Source organism: Oncorhynchus gorbuscha, linkage group LG18, assembly GCF_021184085.1.
Source record: "Oncorhynchus gorbuscha isolate QuinsamMale2020 ecotype Even-year linkage group LG18, OgorEven_v1.0, whole genome shotgun sequence".
NCBI lineage: Eukaryota > Metazoa > Chordata > Actinopteri > Salmoniformes > Salmonidae > Oncorhynchus > Oncorhynchus gorbuscha.
Window position 1 is genome coordinate 34264700 of NC_060190.1, and position 15417 is coordinate 34280116.

A 15417-nucleotide genomic window follows, 5' to 3' on the forward strand; every position below is an offset into this window, starting at 1 on the left:
ATGAGGTTAGTGGAAGAACAGCATCTAGTAAAGATGAGGTCGAGCGTATTGCCTGCCTTGTGAGTAGGGGGAAGGTGAGAGGGTGAGGTCAAAAGAGGAGAGGAGTGGAAAGAAGGAGGCAGAGAGGAATGAGTCAAAGGTAGACGTGGGGAGGTTAAAGTCGCCCAGAACTGTGAGAGGTGAGCCGTCCTCAGGAAAGGAGCTTATCAAGGCATCAAGCTCATTGATGAACTCTCCGAGGGAACCTGGAGGGCGATAAATGATAAGGATGTTAAGCTTGAAAGGGCTGGTAACTGTGACAGCATGGAATTCAAAGGAGGCGATAGACAGATGGGTAAGGGGAGAAAGAGACAATGACCACTTGGGAGAGATGAGGATCCCGGTGCCACCACCCCGCTGACCAGAAGCTCTCGGGGTGTGCGAGAACACGTGGGCGGACGAAGAGAGAGCAGTAGGAGTGGCAGTGTTATCTGTGGTGATCCATGTTTCCGTCAGTGCCAAGAAGTCGAGGGACTGGAGGGAGGCATAGGCTGAGATGAACTCTGCCTTGTTGGCCGCAGATCGGCAGTTCCAGAGGCTACCGGAGACCTGGAACTCCATGTGGGTCGTGCGCGCTAGGACCACCAGATTAGGGTGGCCGCGGCCACGCGGTGTGGAGCGTTTGTATGGTCTGTGCAGAGAGGAGAGAACAGGGATAGACAGACACATAGTTGACAGGCTACAGAAGAGGCTACGCTAATGCAAAGGAGATTGGAATGACAAGTGGACTACACGTCTCGAATGTTCAGAAAGTTAAGCTTACGTAGCAAGAATCTTATTGACTATAATGATTAAAATGATACAGTACTGCTGAAGTAGGCTAGCTGGCGGTGGCTGCGTTGTTGACTTTGTAGGCTAGCTGGCAGTGGCTGCGTTGTTGACACTACACTAATCAAGTCGTTCCGTTGAGTGTAATAGTTTCGACAGTGCTGCTATTCGGGGGCTAGCTGGCTAGCTAGCAGTGTTGTTTACGTTACGTTGCGTTAAAAGAACGACAATAGCTGGCTAGCTAACCTAGAAAATCGCTCTAGACTACACAATTATCTTTGATACAAAGACGGCTATGTAGCTAGCTATGTAGCTAGCTACGATCAAACAAATCAAACCGTTGTACTGTAATGAAATGAAATGAAAATGTGATACTACCTGTGGAGCGAAGCGGAATGCGACCGGGTTGTTGAGTGCGGAAGTTCTATTCGGTAGACGTTGGCTAGCTGTTGGCTAGCTAGCAGTGTCTCCTACGTTAAGGACGACAAATAGCTGGCTAGCTAACCTCGGTAAATTAAGATAATCACTCTAAGACTACACACTCTAAACTACACAATTATCTTGGATACGAAGACAGCAAAGACAGCTATGTAGCTAGCTAACACTACACTAATCAAGTCGTTCAGTTGAGTGTAATAGTTTCTACAGTGCTACTATTCGGTAGCACTGGCTAGCTGCAGGGCAGATAGCAGTGTAGACTACGTTAGGACGACGAAATACGATAATTACGCAATTATCTTTGATACAAAGACGGCTATGTAGCTAGCTAAGAAGAAATTGCTAAGATTAGACAAATCAAACCGTTGTACTATAATGAAATGTAATGAAATGTAATGAAAAAGTTATACTACCTTTCATCAGACCAGAGGACATTTCTCCAAAAAGTATGATCTTTGTCCCCATGTGCAGTTGCAAACCGTAGTCTGGCTTTTTTATGGTGGGATTGGAGCAGTGACTTCTTCCTTGCTGAGCGGCCTTTCAGGTTTTGTCGATATAAGACTCGTTTTACTGTGGATATGGATACTTTTTTAGCTGTTTCCTCCGGCGTCTTCACATGGTCCTTTGCTGTTGTTCTGGGATTGATTTGCACTTTTCGCACCAAAGTATGTTCATATCTAGGAGACAGAACGTGTCTCCTTCCTGAGCTGTATGATGGTGTTTATACTTGCATGCTATTGTTGATACAGATGAATGTGATACCTTCAGGCATATTTTTCTGAGGTATTGGCTGATTTCTTTTGATTTTCCCAATGAGGCAATGAGGTTGAAGGTAGGCCTTGAAATACATCCACAGGTACACCAAATGATGTCAATAAGCCTATCAGAAGCTTCTAAATCCATGACATATTTTTCTGGAATTTTCCAAGCTGTTTAAAGGCATCGTCAACTTAGTGTATGTAAACTTCTGACCCACTGGAATTGTGATACAGTGAATTATAAGTGAAATAATCTGTCTGTAAACAATTGTTGGAAAAATTACTTGCATCATGCACAAAGTAGATGTCCTAACCGACTTGCCAAAACTATAGTTTTTTTAACAAGAAACTTATGATTTCAACTGGATGTAAATAAGATATATATATATATATATACATATTTAATTTTTTTGCAAACATTTCTGTTTTCGCTTTGTCATTATGGGATACTGTGTATAGATTGCTGAGGATTTTTTATTTAATCCATTTTAGAATAAGGCTGTAACGTAACAAACTGTGGAAAAAGTCAAGGGATCTAAGTACTTTCCGAAGGCACTGTATATGCCAGGTCCCAACCGAAACAATGATGTCACTACCAAAACGCCTGTTTTGGCCAAGAATGAAGATAGTAAAAGTAACAAGTAAATCAATCAATATGTTTCCGATTCATACATTTAATCATTGGACATTATTCAGAGAATAATAGAGATGATATTTCTTTAAATTAAATTGAAAGGAATAATACACCTGTCGTGGAAATTCTACACGGGGACACTCAAAGTACATTTTTATGAATCTTCCTTTATTCTCAACGCGCTGGGGAGGTTCTAACCAACTCAATGCACCATGTATACATGTCGATCAGGAGCTCCAACAGAGAAGTCTCATTAGTTCTCTTATATACAGTACCTTGCGAAAGTATTCCGCCCCCTTGAACTTTGCAACCTTTTGCCACATTTCAGGCTTCAAACATAAAGATATAAAACTGTGTTTTTTTGTGAGGAATCAACAACAAGTGGGACACAATCATGAAGTGGAACGACATTTATTGGATATTTCAAACTTTTTTAACAAATCAAAAACTGAAAAATTGGGCGTGCAAAATTACTCAGCCCCTTTACTTTCAGTGCAGCAAACTCTCTCCAGAAGTTCAGTGAGGATCTCTGAATGATCCAATGTTGACCTAAATGACTAATGATGATAAATACAATCCACCTGTGTGTAATCAAGTCTCCGTATAAATGCACCTGCACTGTGATAGTCTCAGTGGTCCGTTAAAAGCGCAGAGAACATCATGAAGAACAAGGAACACACCAGGCAGGGCCGAGATACTGTTGTGAAGAAGTTTAAAGCCGGATTTGGATACAAAAAGATTTCCCAAGCTTTAAACATCCCAAGGAGCACTGTGCAAGCGATAATATTGAAATGGAAGGAGTATCAGACCACTGCAAATCTACCAAGACCTGGCCGTCCCTCTAAACTTTCAGCTCATACAAGGAGAAGACTGATCAGAGATGCAGCCAAGAGGCCCATGATCACTCTGGATGAACTGCAGAGATCTACAGCTGAGGTGGGAGACTCTGTCCATAGGACAACAATCAGTCGTATATTGCAAAAATCTGGCCTTTATGGAAGAGTGGCAAGAAGAAAGCCATTTCTTAAAGATATCCATAAAAAGTGTCGTTTAAAGTTGGCCACAAGCCACCTTGCTCTGGTCAGATGAAACCAAAATTGAACTTTTTGGCAACAATGCAAAACGTTATGTTTGGCGTAAAAGCAACACAGCTCATCACCCTGAACACACCATCCCCACTGTCAAACATGGTGGTGGCAGCATCATGGTTTGGGCCTGCTTTTCTTCAGCAGGGACAGGGAAGATGGTTAAAATTGATGGGAAGATGGATCAAGCCAAATAAAGGACCATTCTGGAAGAAAACCTGATGGAGTCTGCAAAAGACCTGAGACTGGGACGGAGATGTGTCTTCCAACAAGACAATGATCCAAAACATACAGCAAAATCTACAATGGAATGGTTCAAAAATAAACATATCCAGGTGTTAGAATGGCCAAGTCAAAGTCCAGACCTGAATCCAATCGAGAATCTGTGGAAAGAACTGAAAACTGCTGTTCACAAATGCTCTCCATCCAACCTCACTGAGCTCGAGCTGTTTTGCAAGGAGGAATGGGAAAAAATTTCAGTCTCTCGATGTGCAAAACTGATAGAGACATACCCCAAGCGACTTACAGCTGTAATCTCAGAAAAAGGTGGCGCGACAAAGTATTAACTTAAGGGGGCTGAATAATTTTGCAGGCCCAATTTTTCAGTTTTTGATATGTTAAAAAAGTTTGAAATATCCAATAAATGTCGTTCCACTTCATGATTGTGTCCCACTTGTTGTTGATTCCTCACAAAAAAATACAGTTTTATATCTTTATGTTTGAAGCCTGAAATGTGGCAAAAGTTCGCAAAGTTCAAGGGGCCGAATACTTTCGCAAGGCACTGTACGTACACAGAAAGTAACAATGACATGTTTTAGCTTATTCATTATTATTCATTATTCATAATTAAGTCATCATTAACATTTGCTTCATTCATGTGACCGACCAATACTGGTTCATGCATGTGACAGACCAATACCTCACAAGGCTTTCTTCTCTCCAAGCTGAGACCTTGAAACTGAGATATCGTTCTCAAAACAAGGGTCTGGGCGTACTGCCAAATTGCAGATACTACAGTGAGGAATTCTCCCAGGCACGTTCAATCAGTCACTTACATGAACACAGAAATTGGTTATTAGAAAAGCACAAACGTAAACATTCCCAGTTCATTACACCCAAACCATTCATTCCTATGCTTTACAGTGTTAAATAACACAAATATATGATAACAATATTGTTTGTGAACAAATGTTTAATTTTGTCATTTTAATAAGGTTATTAAGAGCAACGTGAAAATCGTTGTGGAAATCTGATGCAGCTCAAGTCTACTACAAAACCCACGATGCAATGCTCTCTCTCTTTCTCTCTGAGCATGCTTTCTAGCTAACTAGTGTAGCTAATGTACACACAATAATACCAAAGATAGTACAAGGTGCCAGATGTTTCACCGGATGTATAAATCTGAAGCATCCAAATACAGTGAGGCGATGAAGCCCAGTGGGAGAATATGGAGTGAGATGGAACTGGGCCTACATTTGGCATATTTTCTCACTGAAGAAAAGCCCGATCTCAATACAGACTTCTGTTACCATAACTAGAATCTGTTACAGATAGAGTGCATTAAGTTTTGCAGGTTCAAGTCCCATACTTTTTCTGAATGTCCTCTCCCGATATGATCAAATTCATGAAAATGTAAAATTGTATTCAAATTTGTTGGTTAATTTACCATCATCCAATACACACACACACGCACGCACGCACACACACACACACACACACACACAGGGCAAGGGGGGAGAATTGCGTTGCGTGATGGACGTTGAAAGAAAAACTGAGTTGAATATTTGGTCCACTGTTTAGTTTGACCACATCTTAGCAAAATACATACCTTGTCATGACGATATAAAAGGATTTATGTGTTCTAGACAAGTATGCCCATACCATATATTGGCTGATATGGCAATCAGGAGTAGAGGTAATGTTTTAAAAAGCATTATGAAATGTGTGTTACTCCCTATCTCCATTAAAAAGAACCTTATTGTGAGAACGTGGCACAATGCAATTTCCTGAATTCACTGACGGACCACTTATCTTAGCTGTTAAATCACAGGGAAAATACATGTTTTACCCAACTCATAGAATATAGACTATCACCAAATTAACAAGAGTTTCATTCGGTAATGGATTATCTCTTTAAATTTTTTGAAAATCACATTTTGTAATTTTTTTTATGCAAATACAGTTATTATACCTGTGTTTTTGTGTGTTTGTTTCAGGGTGCAGTTGAGTGGGACGGCAAAGGAGAAGGTGAAGAAGGAGGCCCTGGATCTTTGTCTGAAGTACGGCTTTGTGACTCCTTTCACCTCAATGGTGGTCACCAAGCCCCAGGGAGAGGACTCACAGGTGGCCCACAAGCCCAAGGAGGGGAAGAAATGGCTACAATCTAGTCAAGTCGACTACGGGTCATCATTACATTTCTTGAACCACCAAGTCCACAGTGAGCAAAACTATCATCATCATCACCACACACACACACACACACACACATAAACACATAAACACACACACACGCACGAAGGCAAGCATGCACACACGCACACACCACCCCACACAGGCTGGGGGGGCAGTATTGAGTAGTTTGGATGAATAAGGTGCCCAGAGTAAAATGCCTGCTACTCAGTCCCAGTTGCTAATATATGCATAGTATTAGTATATTTGGATAGAAAACACTCTGAAGTTTCTAAAACTGTTTGAATGATGTCTGTGAGTATAACAGAACTGAAACCTGAGAAGAAAATCCAACCAGGAAGTGGGAAATCTGAGGTTGGTCGTTTTTCAACTCATTCCCTATTGAAGATACAGTGGGATATTGGTCATGTTGTGGGGAATGAGTCAGAGGTCTGCCAAAATGCCTTGAGCTCATAACGCTCGTTCATGTGAGAGTTGGCTTGAGTTCCATTGCATTTCTGAAGACAAAGGAATTCTCCGGTAGGAACATTATTGAAGATTTATCTTAAAAATATCCTAAAGATGGATTCTATACTACATTTGACATGTTTCTATGGACTGTAACGGAACTTTTTTACTTTTTGTCTGCTCCTCGTGAACGCGCTTCGTGAGTTTGGATTTGTTTACCAAAGGAGCTATTTGGACATAAATTATGGACATTATCGAACAAAACAAACATTTATTGTGGAACTGGGATTCCTAAGAGTGCATTCTGATGAAGATCATCAAAGGTAAGTGGTCTGTTATACTCACAGACATAATTCAAACAGTTTTAGAAACTTCAGAGTGTTTTCTATCCAATAGTAATAATAATATGCATATATTAGCATCTGTGACAGAGTAGGAGGCAGTTTACTATGGGCACGCAATTAATCCAAAGTGAAAATGCTGCCCCCTATCCCTAAAAAGTTAACAAGAAGTGTATCTTTAAAATGGTTTGAAATACTTGTATGTTTGAGGAATTTTAATTATGAGATTTCTGTTGTTTTGAATTGGCGCCCTGCACTTTCACTGGCTGTTGTCATATCGATCCCGTTACCGGGATCTCAACCCTAAGAAGTTTTAATGTATGGTGTGAGTCAATGGCGTAAATAAAAGACCAAAGGCTGTCAATCTACAGTATAAACTTTACATTATAAACTGTATATGAACTTTAAATATATGTTATGTTTACCAGGACCGCCTAAATTGTCAGCCCGAAACCTTCCTGGTAAGACAAATACCTTACCCCTAATTTTACTCAATCTTCTATTTTGGCCAGGATTAAATTCAAAACTGCGATAAAGCGAGCTTGAAGAGCGATTGAATTGAATCCTGGCCCTTGTCTAGGTTAAATTCAGAAGTCACTACTGACTCTAACCAAAATGTTCTCTCTATTTTATCCCTCTCTCTCTTTCACTCTCATCCTCTCATCTATTCTCCGGTTACTTGACTCTGTTTTTTCTCAATGTTTTGGTGAAATACACGTTTGTCTGTGCAGTATGTGTGTTTGTAGTTGGACAGAATGTAAAGAAAATAACTACAGTAAAAATATGCACTCGCCGGCCAGTTTATTAGGTAACCACCCCGTTCACGAAAATGGATCGCTCCTACAGACAGTGAGTCTTGTGGCTGTGGCTTGCTATATAAAGCAGGCAGACAGGCATCAAGGCATTCAGTTACTGTTCAATTGAATGTTAGGATGGGCAAAACGAGTGACCTAAGAGACTTTGAGTACGGTATGACCACCGGTGTCAGGTATGCCAGATCCAGAATCTCAGAAACATTGCCTTCCTGGGCTTTTTGCACACGGCAGTGTCCAGAGTTTACCGAGAATGGTGTGACAAACAAAAAACATCCAGTCAGCAGCAGTCCTGTGGGCAAAAACAGTTAGTCGATGAGAAAGGTATATGGAGAGTGACCAGAAAGGTCAAAGGAGAATGGCAAGAATGGCAACAGGTGGGCCACAAACAGGAAATAATGGTGAAGTACAACAGTGGGGTGCAGAACGGCATCTCGGAATGCGCAACTCATCGATTTTTGTCACGGATTTGCTATTGCAGCAGACGACCACACCGGGTTCCACTCCTACATCTAAAAACAAGAAGTGGATCCAGTGGGCACACGGTCACCAACACTGGACAGTCAACGAATGCTGTTGCATCACAATGATGGCAGAGTCAGGATTTGGCATAAGCAGCATGAGTCAATGGCCCCATCCTGCCTGGTGTAAACTGTACAGCCTAGAGGCGGTGGTGTGGGGAATGTTTTCCTGTCACACGCTAGGTCCCTTGATACCAATTGAGCATCAAATGTTTCAGACACCTTGTAGAATCAATGCCCCAGCTGTTATGGAGGCAAAGGTGGGTCTGACCCAATAGTAGATGGGTGTTCCCTAATAAACTGTCCATGACTGTATGTGAACATATACAAACACTAAAACCTGAATAAATAGCATCAAGATCAGTGGGATCAGGTTAAGTTAAGATTAGTACAGTTGAAGACGGAAGTTTACACACCTTAGCCAAATACATTTAAACTCGTTTTTTTCACAATTCATGACATTTAATCATGGTAAAAAGTTAGGATCACCACTTTATTTTAGAACGTGAAATGTCAGAATAATAGTAGAGAGAATGAATTATTTCAGCTTTTATTTCTTTCATCACATTCCCAATTGGTCAGAAGTTTACATACACTCAATGAGTATTTGGTAGCATTGTCTTTAAATTGTTTAACTTGGGTCAAACGTTTCGAGTAGCCTTCTACAAGCTTCCCAAAACACGTTGGGTGAATTCTGGCCCATTCCTCCTGACAGAGTCAGGTTTGTAGGCCTCCTTGCTCACACACGCATTTTCAGTTTTGCCAACAAATTTTTTATAGGATTGAGGTCAGGGCTTGGCCACTCCAATACCTTGACTTTGTTGTCCATTTGGAAGACCCATTTGCGACCTAGCTTTAACTTCCTGACTGGTGTCTTGAGATGTTGCTTCAATATATCCACATAATTATCCTACCTCATGGTGCCATCTATTTTGTGAAGTGCACTAGTCCCCCCTGCAGCAAAGCACCCCCACAACATGATGCAGCGGTTTATGCCAGTTTTGGAGCAGTGACTTCTTCCTTGCTGAGCGGCCTCTCAGGTTTTGTCAATATAGGACTCGTTTTACTGTGGATATAGATACGTTTGTAGATGTTTCCTCCAGCATCTTCACAAGGTCCTTTGCTGTTCTTCTGGGATGGATTTGCACTTTTCACACCAAAGTAGGTTTATCTCTAGGAGACAGAATGCATCTCCTTCCTGAGCGGTATGACGGCTGCGCGATCCCATGGTGTTTGTACTTGCGTACTATTGTTTGTACAGATGAACGTGGTACCATCAGGCATTTGGAAATTGCTCCCAAGGATGAACCAGGCTTTTGGACGTCTGCAATTTCTTTCTGAAGTCTTGGCTGATTTCTTTTGATTTTCCCATGATGTCAAGCAATGAGGCACTGACTTTGAAGGTAGTTCTTGAAATACATCCACAGGTACCCCTCCAATTGACTCAAATGATGTCAATAAGCCTATCGAAAGCTTCTAAAGCCATGACGTAGTTTTCTGGAATTTTCCAAGCTGTTTAAAGGCACAGTCAACTTAGTATATGTAAACTTCTGACCGACTGGAATTGTGGTACAGTGAATTATATGTGAAATAATCTGCCTGTAAACAATTGTTAGAAAAATGACTTGTGTCATGCACAAAGTAGATGTCCTAACCGACTTGCCGAAACTATAGTTTGTTAACAAGAAATGTGTGGAGTTGTCAGAGACGTGTTTATAGGTGGCAGGGAAGTCAGGCGCAGGAGAATCAGACTTGTTGGAATGGAGTAGTTTAATAACTTTTAAAAAACATAACTCCAAAACCATGAATACAATCAAATAAAGTGGGTACGAGGACCCGTTGCGCACCAATACAAACAACACGAATACTGAACAACAAACAATCTCTAACAAAGACATGAGGGGAAACAGAGGGTTAAACAGGTAATGAATGGGAATGAAACCAGTTGTGTAGAAGACAAGACAAAACCAATGGAAAATGAAAAATGGATCAATGATGGCTAGAAGACTGGTGACGTCGACCGCCGAGCACCGCCCAAACAAGGAGAGGCATCGCCTTCGGCAGAAGTCGTTACAGGCGTGTGTCAGAGTCCTTTAAGAACAGTGGGTTTGGAGTCAGGCGCAGAGAGCAGAGGGTTCAAATAAATGTATATTTTCTTACCGGAAAAAATGGTCACGCCAAAAATACAATGCGCATCAACTGGCCGGCCCATACACAGGACCCAAAATGTCCGGAAAAATAAAATACAAGCGAGCATCCACAACCTAACAGTATAACAATCCCGCACAAACCTAGGCGGGCCTAACAGGCTTAAATAGACAAACATCATTAAACACAATACCTTCGGTGGGAGTCGTGGCAGAGGGGTTGAAAAACAAGTTTTAATGACTCCAACCTAAGTGTATGTAAACTTCCGACTTCAACTGTATATATGAAATTATTTAATGAAATGGTCATTAAATACATAGTTTAATTTTACAAACAGTTTCGTCACAATACACTTCACAAACAAAACAAAATGATAGATAATGATAGAGGTGAGGAGAGAAAAAAGGATGGAAAAGCGTCAAATCAAAAGGAATGACAACAACAATAAAGAGATGCTATATCAGTGGATTCCCCCAGCACTATTAACTCAATGAACTTTCCTCCTGTCATTCCCTAGCTGGTCCTCCCCCAAAACAAGGACTGAGAGGCAAGTGTGTCAATTTCAACTGCTGTTAAAGTGTAGTGCAGAAGAAAACAATTTCTGCAATGATTGAATTCTGACCAATTCCCAAAATTTGGTGATGAGTTTTACAACTGCCCCTGCTTTACAGGAAATGCCAACAAAAGGGGAGGGGGAGGAAGAGGAATCATGTCAAGTGGCGGCAAGTGACTACCTTTCCCCTCTATCTCAGCTGAACTTGTTGAACATCAGCTTACGTGTGCTCATTTTGTGTTTTTGTCATAGGCTTGATGAGTCGTACTAATTATGATGTTGGTCATGCTGTCCAGAAGTCATTCCCTGACTTTGGCATGGGTAATTCTTTGATATCTTGTGTGTGTGTATCTGTGTGTAGGATTCTTTGTGTTCATGTTCTGACTGTATGTCGGGTTCTCTCTGTGAGTGTTCTCTCATGTTACACTTTCAGATTATCTTGATTATAATAATCCTCTGCGAGCTCACCCAACTAAAACTACAGTGAGAACTACAACTACAACTGGTACTACAATATTTGTCGTCCTCAAATGTATTTTTTTTATATTTAAGATGTTGTCTAAGGTTATTGCTGTTTTTTCTCACAAAGTATCTTAAGCACCCTTCTGTATTCTCTCTGTCTGTCCCTCTCTCTATTCCTTTCTCGATTTTCCTCGCTCTCTCTCTCTCAGTGAGTCCACTCCGGAGGTTCCTGTTGCCTGCTGTGGGCCAGGCTCTGCCACTGTGCTATGACATTCCTGTGGCTCTCTCTCTCAGACTCCTAATAGACCCCAACAATGGTGACTTGACCTTTAGAATTTGATTCTCATTTTGAATTCTGATTTTGATTACAAATAGTTATTGAATTATTTCATTCAATTATTCATTGTCCTTTCCACATCATCCACTCACTCCTCAAACATCGTCGAATGAACCGTGTCCGTCTTTCACCAGATTTGGCTATGAATGGTCAGCTTGGACAATCACCCAGTGCAGGCTACCAGAAGATTGTGATCCATTACAGAAGCGATCAACATATCGAGTTAGACACTACTGGCATCACCTTCAACGATGGGCAGAATACAACATACTTCTTCTGGAGCCTGAAAATCAACCACGAAACGGACAGGTGCTGATTCATATACCAACTACATACTTTCGAATAAAAGTCATTTTGTGGTATTGTTTTGTTTCTGTGATGAGAATTCTGATTAAGCCTTTCGTGCAGTGCAAGGTGTTTTATGTATAGCCTGGTTAACCGAAGAGAAGTGAGCCAATAGTGAGCGTAGCATTCAGTCTTGTTCAGTATTTAGTATTGTGTGGAGACATAAAGAGCTCTAGAATGTATTTTACTAAAGTGGCATAATGACAGGAAATGTTAAAAGGGAGCTATATAGGGTACTTTATAGCGTGCCGTTTTTTTAGTTGATTGAATTGATACATCTTAGTCTTGTTATGTCTCTTCCTGCAGTGTGTCTTTGATCCTAAGGGACAAGGAGATGGATGTCACCATAGCATCAACACGGGTCGTCATCATGCTCTACAAGAGGAATGGAATCAAGTTCCTGTGGCCCGTCCTGAGGCAGCGCCCGACAGGAGACAATATTATCGGGCTCATGGGTGAGTGAAACGTTATCAGTCACTCCACTTCATATCCTTCTGGCCTAGTCAATAGTCATGACACATTCTCCTTTGTTTCTATATGTGATGAGACGCTTTTGAAAACAATATTTGTTTCAATTTTTGACATGACTTGTTTTGTGTTGACAGATGAAAATATGTTACTTAGTGACATGATATAATATAATTTATGATAACATACACCATTTAGCAGATGCTTTTATCCAAAGCAACTAATAGTCATTTTACATATGGGTGGTCCCGGGAATCAAAACCCATAATTCTGACATTGCAAGAGTCATGCTCCACCTACTAATCTACATAGGACAACTCCTGAGCTACAGAGGACCACCTCTTTATAATGGCCTTTTTGATTTATGGTGACAGATCAATCGAGTACAGGTGTAACTGAATGACAACAGAATATAATAAGGAATTTGATTGAATAGTTTGGGGTAGGCTTCATCTCCGAGGAATGCTCCTCAGAGCCAGATGCTGATGACAGGTTGCCCTGTGCTGAGCACCTGGCATCGAACCCCCCGCTGAGGGAAAGGAGTTCCAATGACGGGCCTTAAGGTTATTATGCTGTTGATGGTGGGGAGGTGGAAAGTCATTGGAAGACTGTTGCTGACGTATAAATATTCCCCTAGTTTCATGGCCATTGGTTGAAAGAAAGAATAGCGATTATTGCACAAGTGAGCCAATAGGTTAATCAGCAGCTGTGGTGGAATTGCCATAGTGTGCCGTGCTTATAGGTTGAAGCTTAATAGGTGGATGACAATCCGCACGCTTGCTAATTGGAAAGGAGGAAGAGAGACGTGACGCTATGCTGACAAGGCGACATTATAGACACTACCATATGAAACACCTACTATGCTGATGAGTGAGATAGGAAGCGATGTGAATTATGAGTTAACTAGATTAATGACAAGTGAGGATCCATTCAGAACTGCCTTTCTGATTGAATTTTTGTAACTAACTAACTTGCCAGCAGCATACCACTGCTGGCTTGCTTCTGAAGCTAAGCAGGGTTGGTCCTGGTCAGTTCCTGGATGGGAGACCAGATGCTGATGGAAGTGGTGTTGGAGGGCCAGTAGGAGGCACTCTTTTCTCCTAAAAATATATCCCAATGCCCCAGGGCAGTGATTGGGGACAGTGATTGCTGTCTTTTGGATGGGACGTTAAATGGGTTTCCTGACTCTCTGAGGTCATTAAAGATACCATGGCACTTATCGTGAGAGTAGGGGTGTTAACCCTGGTGTCCTGGCTAATTTCCCAATCTGGCCCTCACAACTATCACGGTCACCTAATAATCCCCAGTTGACAATTGGCTCATTCATCCCCCTCCTCTCCCCTGTAACTATTCCCCAGATTGTTGCTGCAAATGAGAATGTGTTCTCAGTCAACTTACCTAGTAAAATAACGGATAAATAAATAAAAAATGACATTATTTGTACTGTGTGTTGCAGCTCTTCCACCTGTTGCCTATGACGAGGTCCAGGGAATAACAATGAAACTTAAGATTCAGGACAAAGAAGTAGACGTCTCCAGGTAAGTAGTGGTGGAAAAAGTACCCAACTGTCATACTTGAGTAAAAGATACCTTAATAGAAAATGACTCAAATAAAAGTGAAAGTCTACTTGAGTAACAGTCTAAAAGTATTTGGTTTAAAATATACTTAAGTATCAAAAGTGAAAGTATAAATCCTTATATACATCCACATTCCTTATATTAATCAAACCAGATGGCACCGTTTTCTTGTTTTTGTTAATCTATGGAACGCCAGGGGCACAGTATTGTCAGTTTAGTGAGTCTGCCAGATCAGAGGCAATAGGGATGATGAGGGAAGTTCGGTTGATCAGATTTGGACTATTTCCCTGTCTTGCTAAGCATTCAAAATGTAACGACTCCTTTTGGGTGTCAAGGAAAATGTATAGAGTAAAATGTACAATATTTTCTTAAGGAATGTAGTGAAGTAAAAGTAGTCAAATATAAATAGTACATTTATAAATAGTAAAGTACAGATACCCCCAAAAACGACTTAAGTACTACTTTAAAGTATTTTTACTTCATCACTTTACACCACTGCAGGTAAGTTTAACTGTCTATTAGACACAGGCTGTATAGAGATCTGACTGTTCATATGTTGTCTGTGATACTACTGTGTATCTATATCAAGGATGCGTATTTGGTATTCTGTTTATGTTATTACATTAAGAACCTTGCTGTGGATTGTGTGTGTGTGTTGTAGGGACTCTGCTGTGGATCTCAGTGTTCGCTCTGCTCCCAACGTGGCATGCTGGTTGATGCCTCTTCAGTCTGCCCTACTGGGGGGTCTAGCTGACTTCACCGTCACACAACTCTAACTGACCATGTAGTTGCTCCCACCGCCAACTCATAGACATTAAACATGCAATAATTATGTTCCAGAATTAAGAAGAACAACCATTAAGACTGAGGTTTCTAGGAGTTCACTTAGTAACGCAACTCAAATCTCCTGTGACAAATTCATTGTGGAATAAATAAATTTTTTGGGAACAGTTTGATGACTTTTTGTGTTTGCATTCCACCCTCTTCAATAATCGCTGTCTTTCTGACGAAACTCAAGCTGACAGAGGATCCTCTAACTGCCATCTCTCTCTCTCTCTCTCTCTCTCTCCCTGTGTTTACATTCAGGTTTGACTCTCTGACCACCATCTACAAGGCAAAGGCTGTTTGCACTTGGTGGTTCTGGGAGGTGATTGTTACCAAGTGGGCCACCAAGTACATAACATGGAAATAATCAAACATTCTCTATTTATATACAACTAACCATCATTTTATCAGAGTTGTGTGTATGTGAGTCGTGCTTCGATCCGTGTGTAT

The 15417-nt window shown here is 41.1% G+C and overlaps 1 protein-coding gene across 3 annotated transcripts in view; it reads left to right on the plus strand.

Moving 5' to 3' along the window:
• LOC124002678 (inter-alpha-trypsin inhibitor heavy chain H3-like) overlaps nucleotides 1-15095 on the plus strand; it is a 40736-nt gene extending 25641 nt beyond the window's left edge. Inside the window, exons 13-23 of one of the 3 annotated variants that reach the window (XM_046310297.1) lie at nucleotides 5939-6159; nucleotides 7348-7380; nucleotides 10918-10947; nucleotides 11072-11122; nucleotides 11206-11274; nucleotides 11387-11458; nucleotides 11625-11732; nucleotides 11887-12061; nucleotides 12404-12552; nucleotides 14022-14103; nucleotides 14804-15095. In XM_046310297.1, the coding sequence (XP_046166253.1) occupies nucleotides 5939-6159; nucleotides 7348-7380; nucleotides 10918-10947; nucleotides 11072-11122; nucleotides 11206-11274; nucleotides 11387-11458; nucleotides 11625-11732; nucleotides 11887-12061; nucleotides 12404-12552; nucleotides 14022-14103; nucleotides 14804-14918 (1105 nt within the window). In that variant the 3' untranslated portion in view covers nucleotides 14919-15095. The remainder of the gene's footprint in view (nucleotides 1-5938; nucleotides 6160-7347; nucleotides 7381-10917; nucleotides 10948-11071; nucleotides 11123-11205; nucleotides 11275-11386; nucleotides 11459-11624; nucleotides 11733-11886; nucleotides 12062-12403; nucleotides 12553-14021; nucleotides 14104-14803) is intronic. The other 2 variants (XM_046310299.1, XM_046310300.1) reach the window with 2 other exon arrangements.
• The last annotated feature ends 322 nt before the right edge of the window (nucleotides 15096-15417 follow it).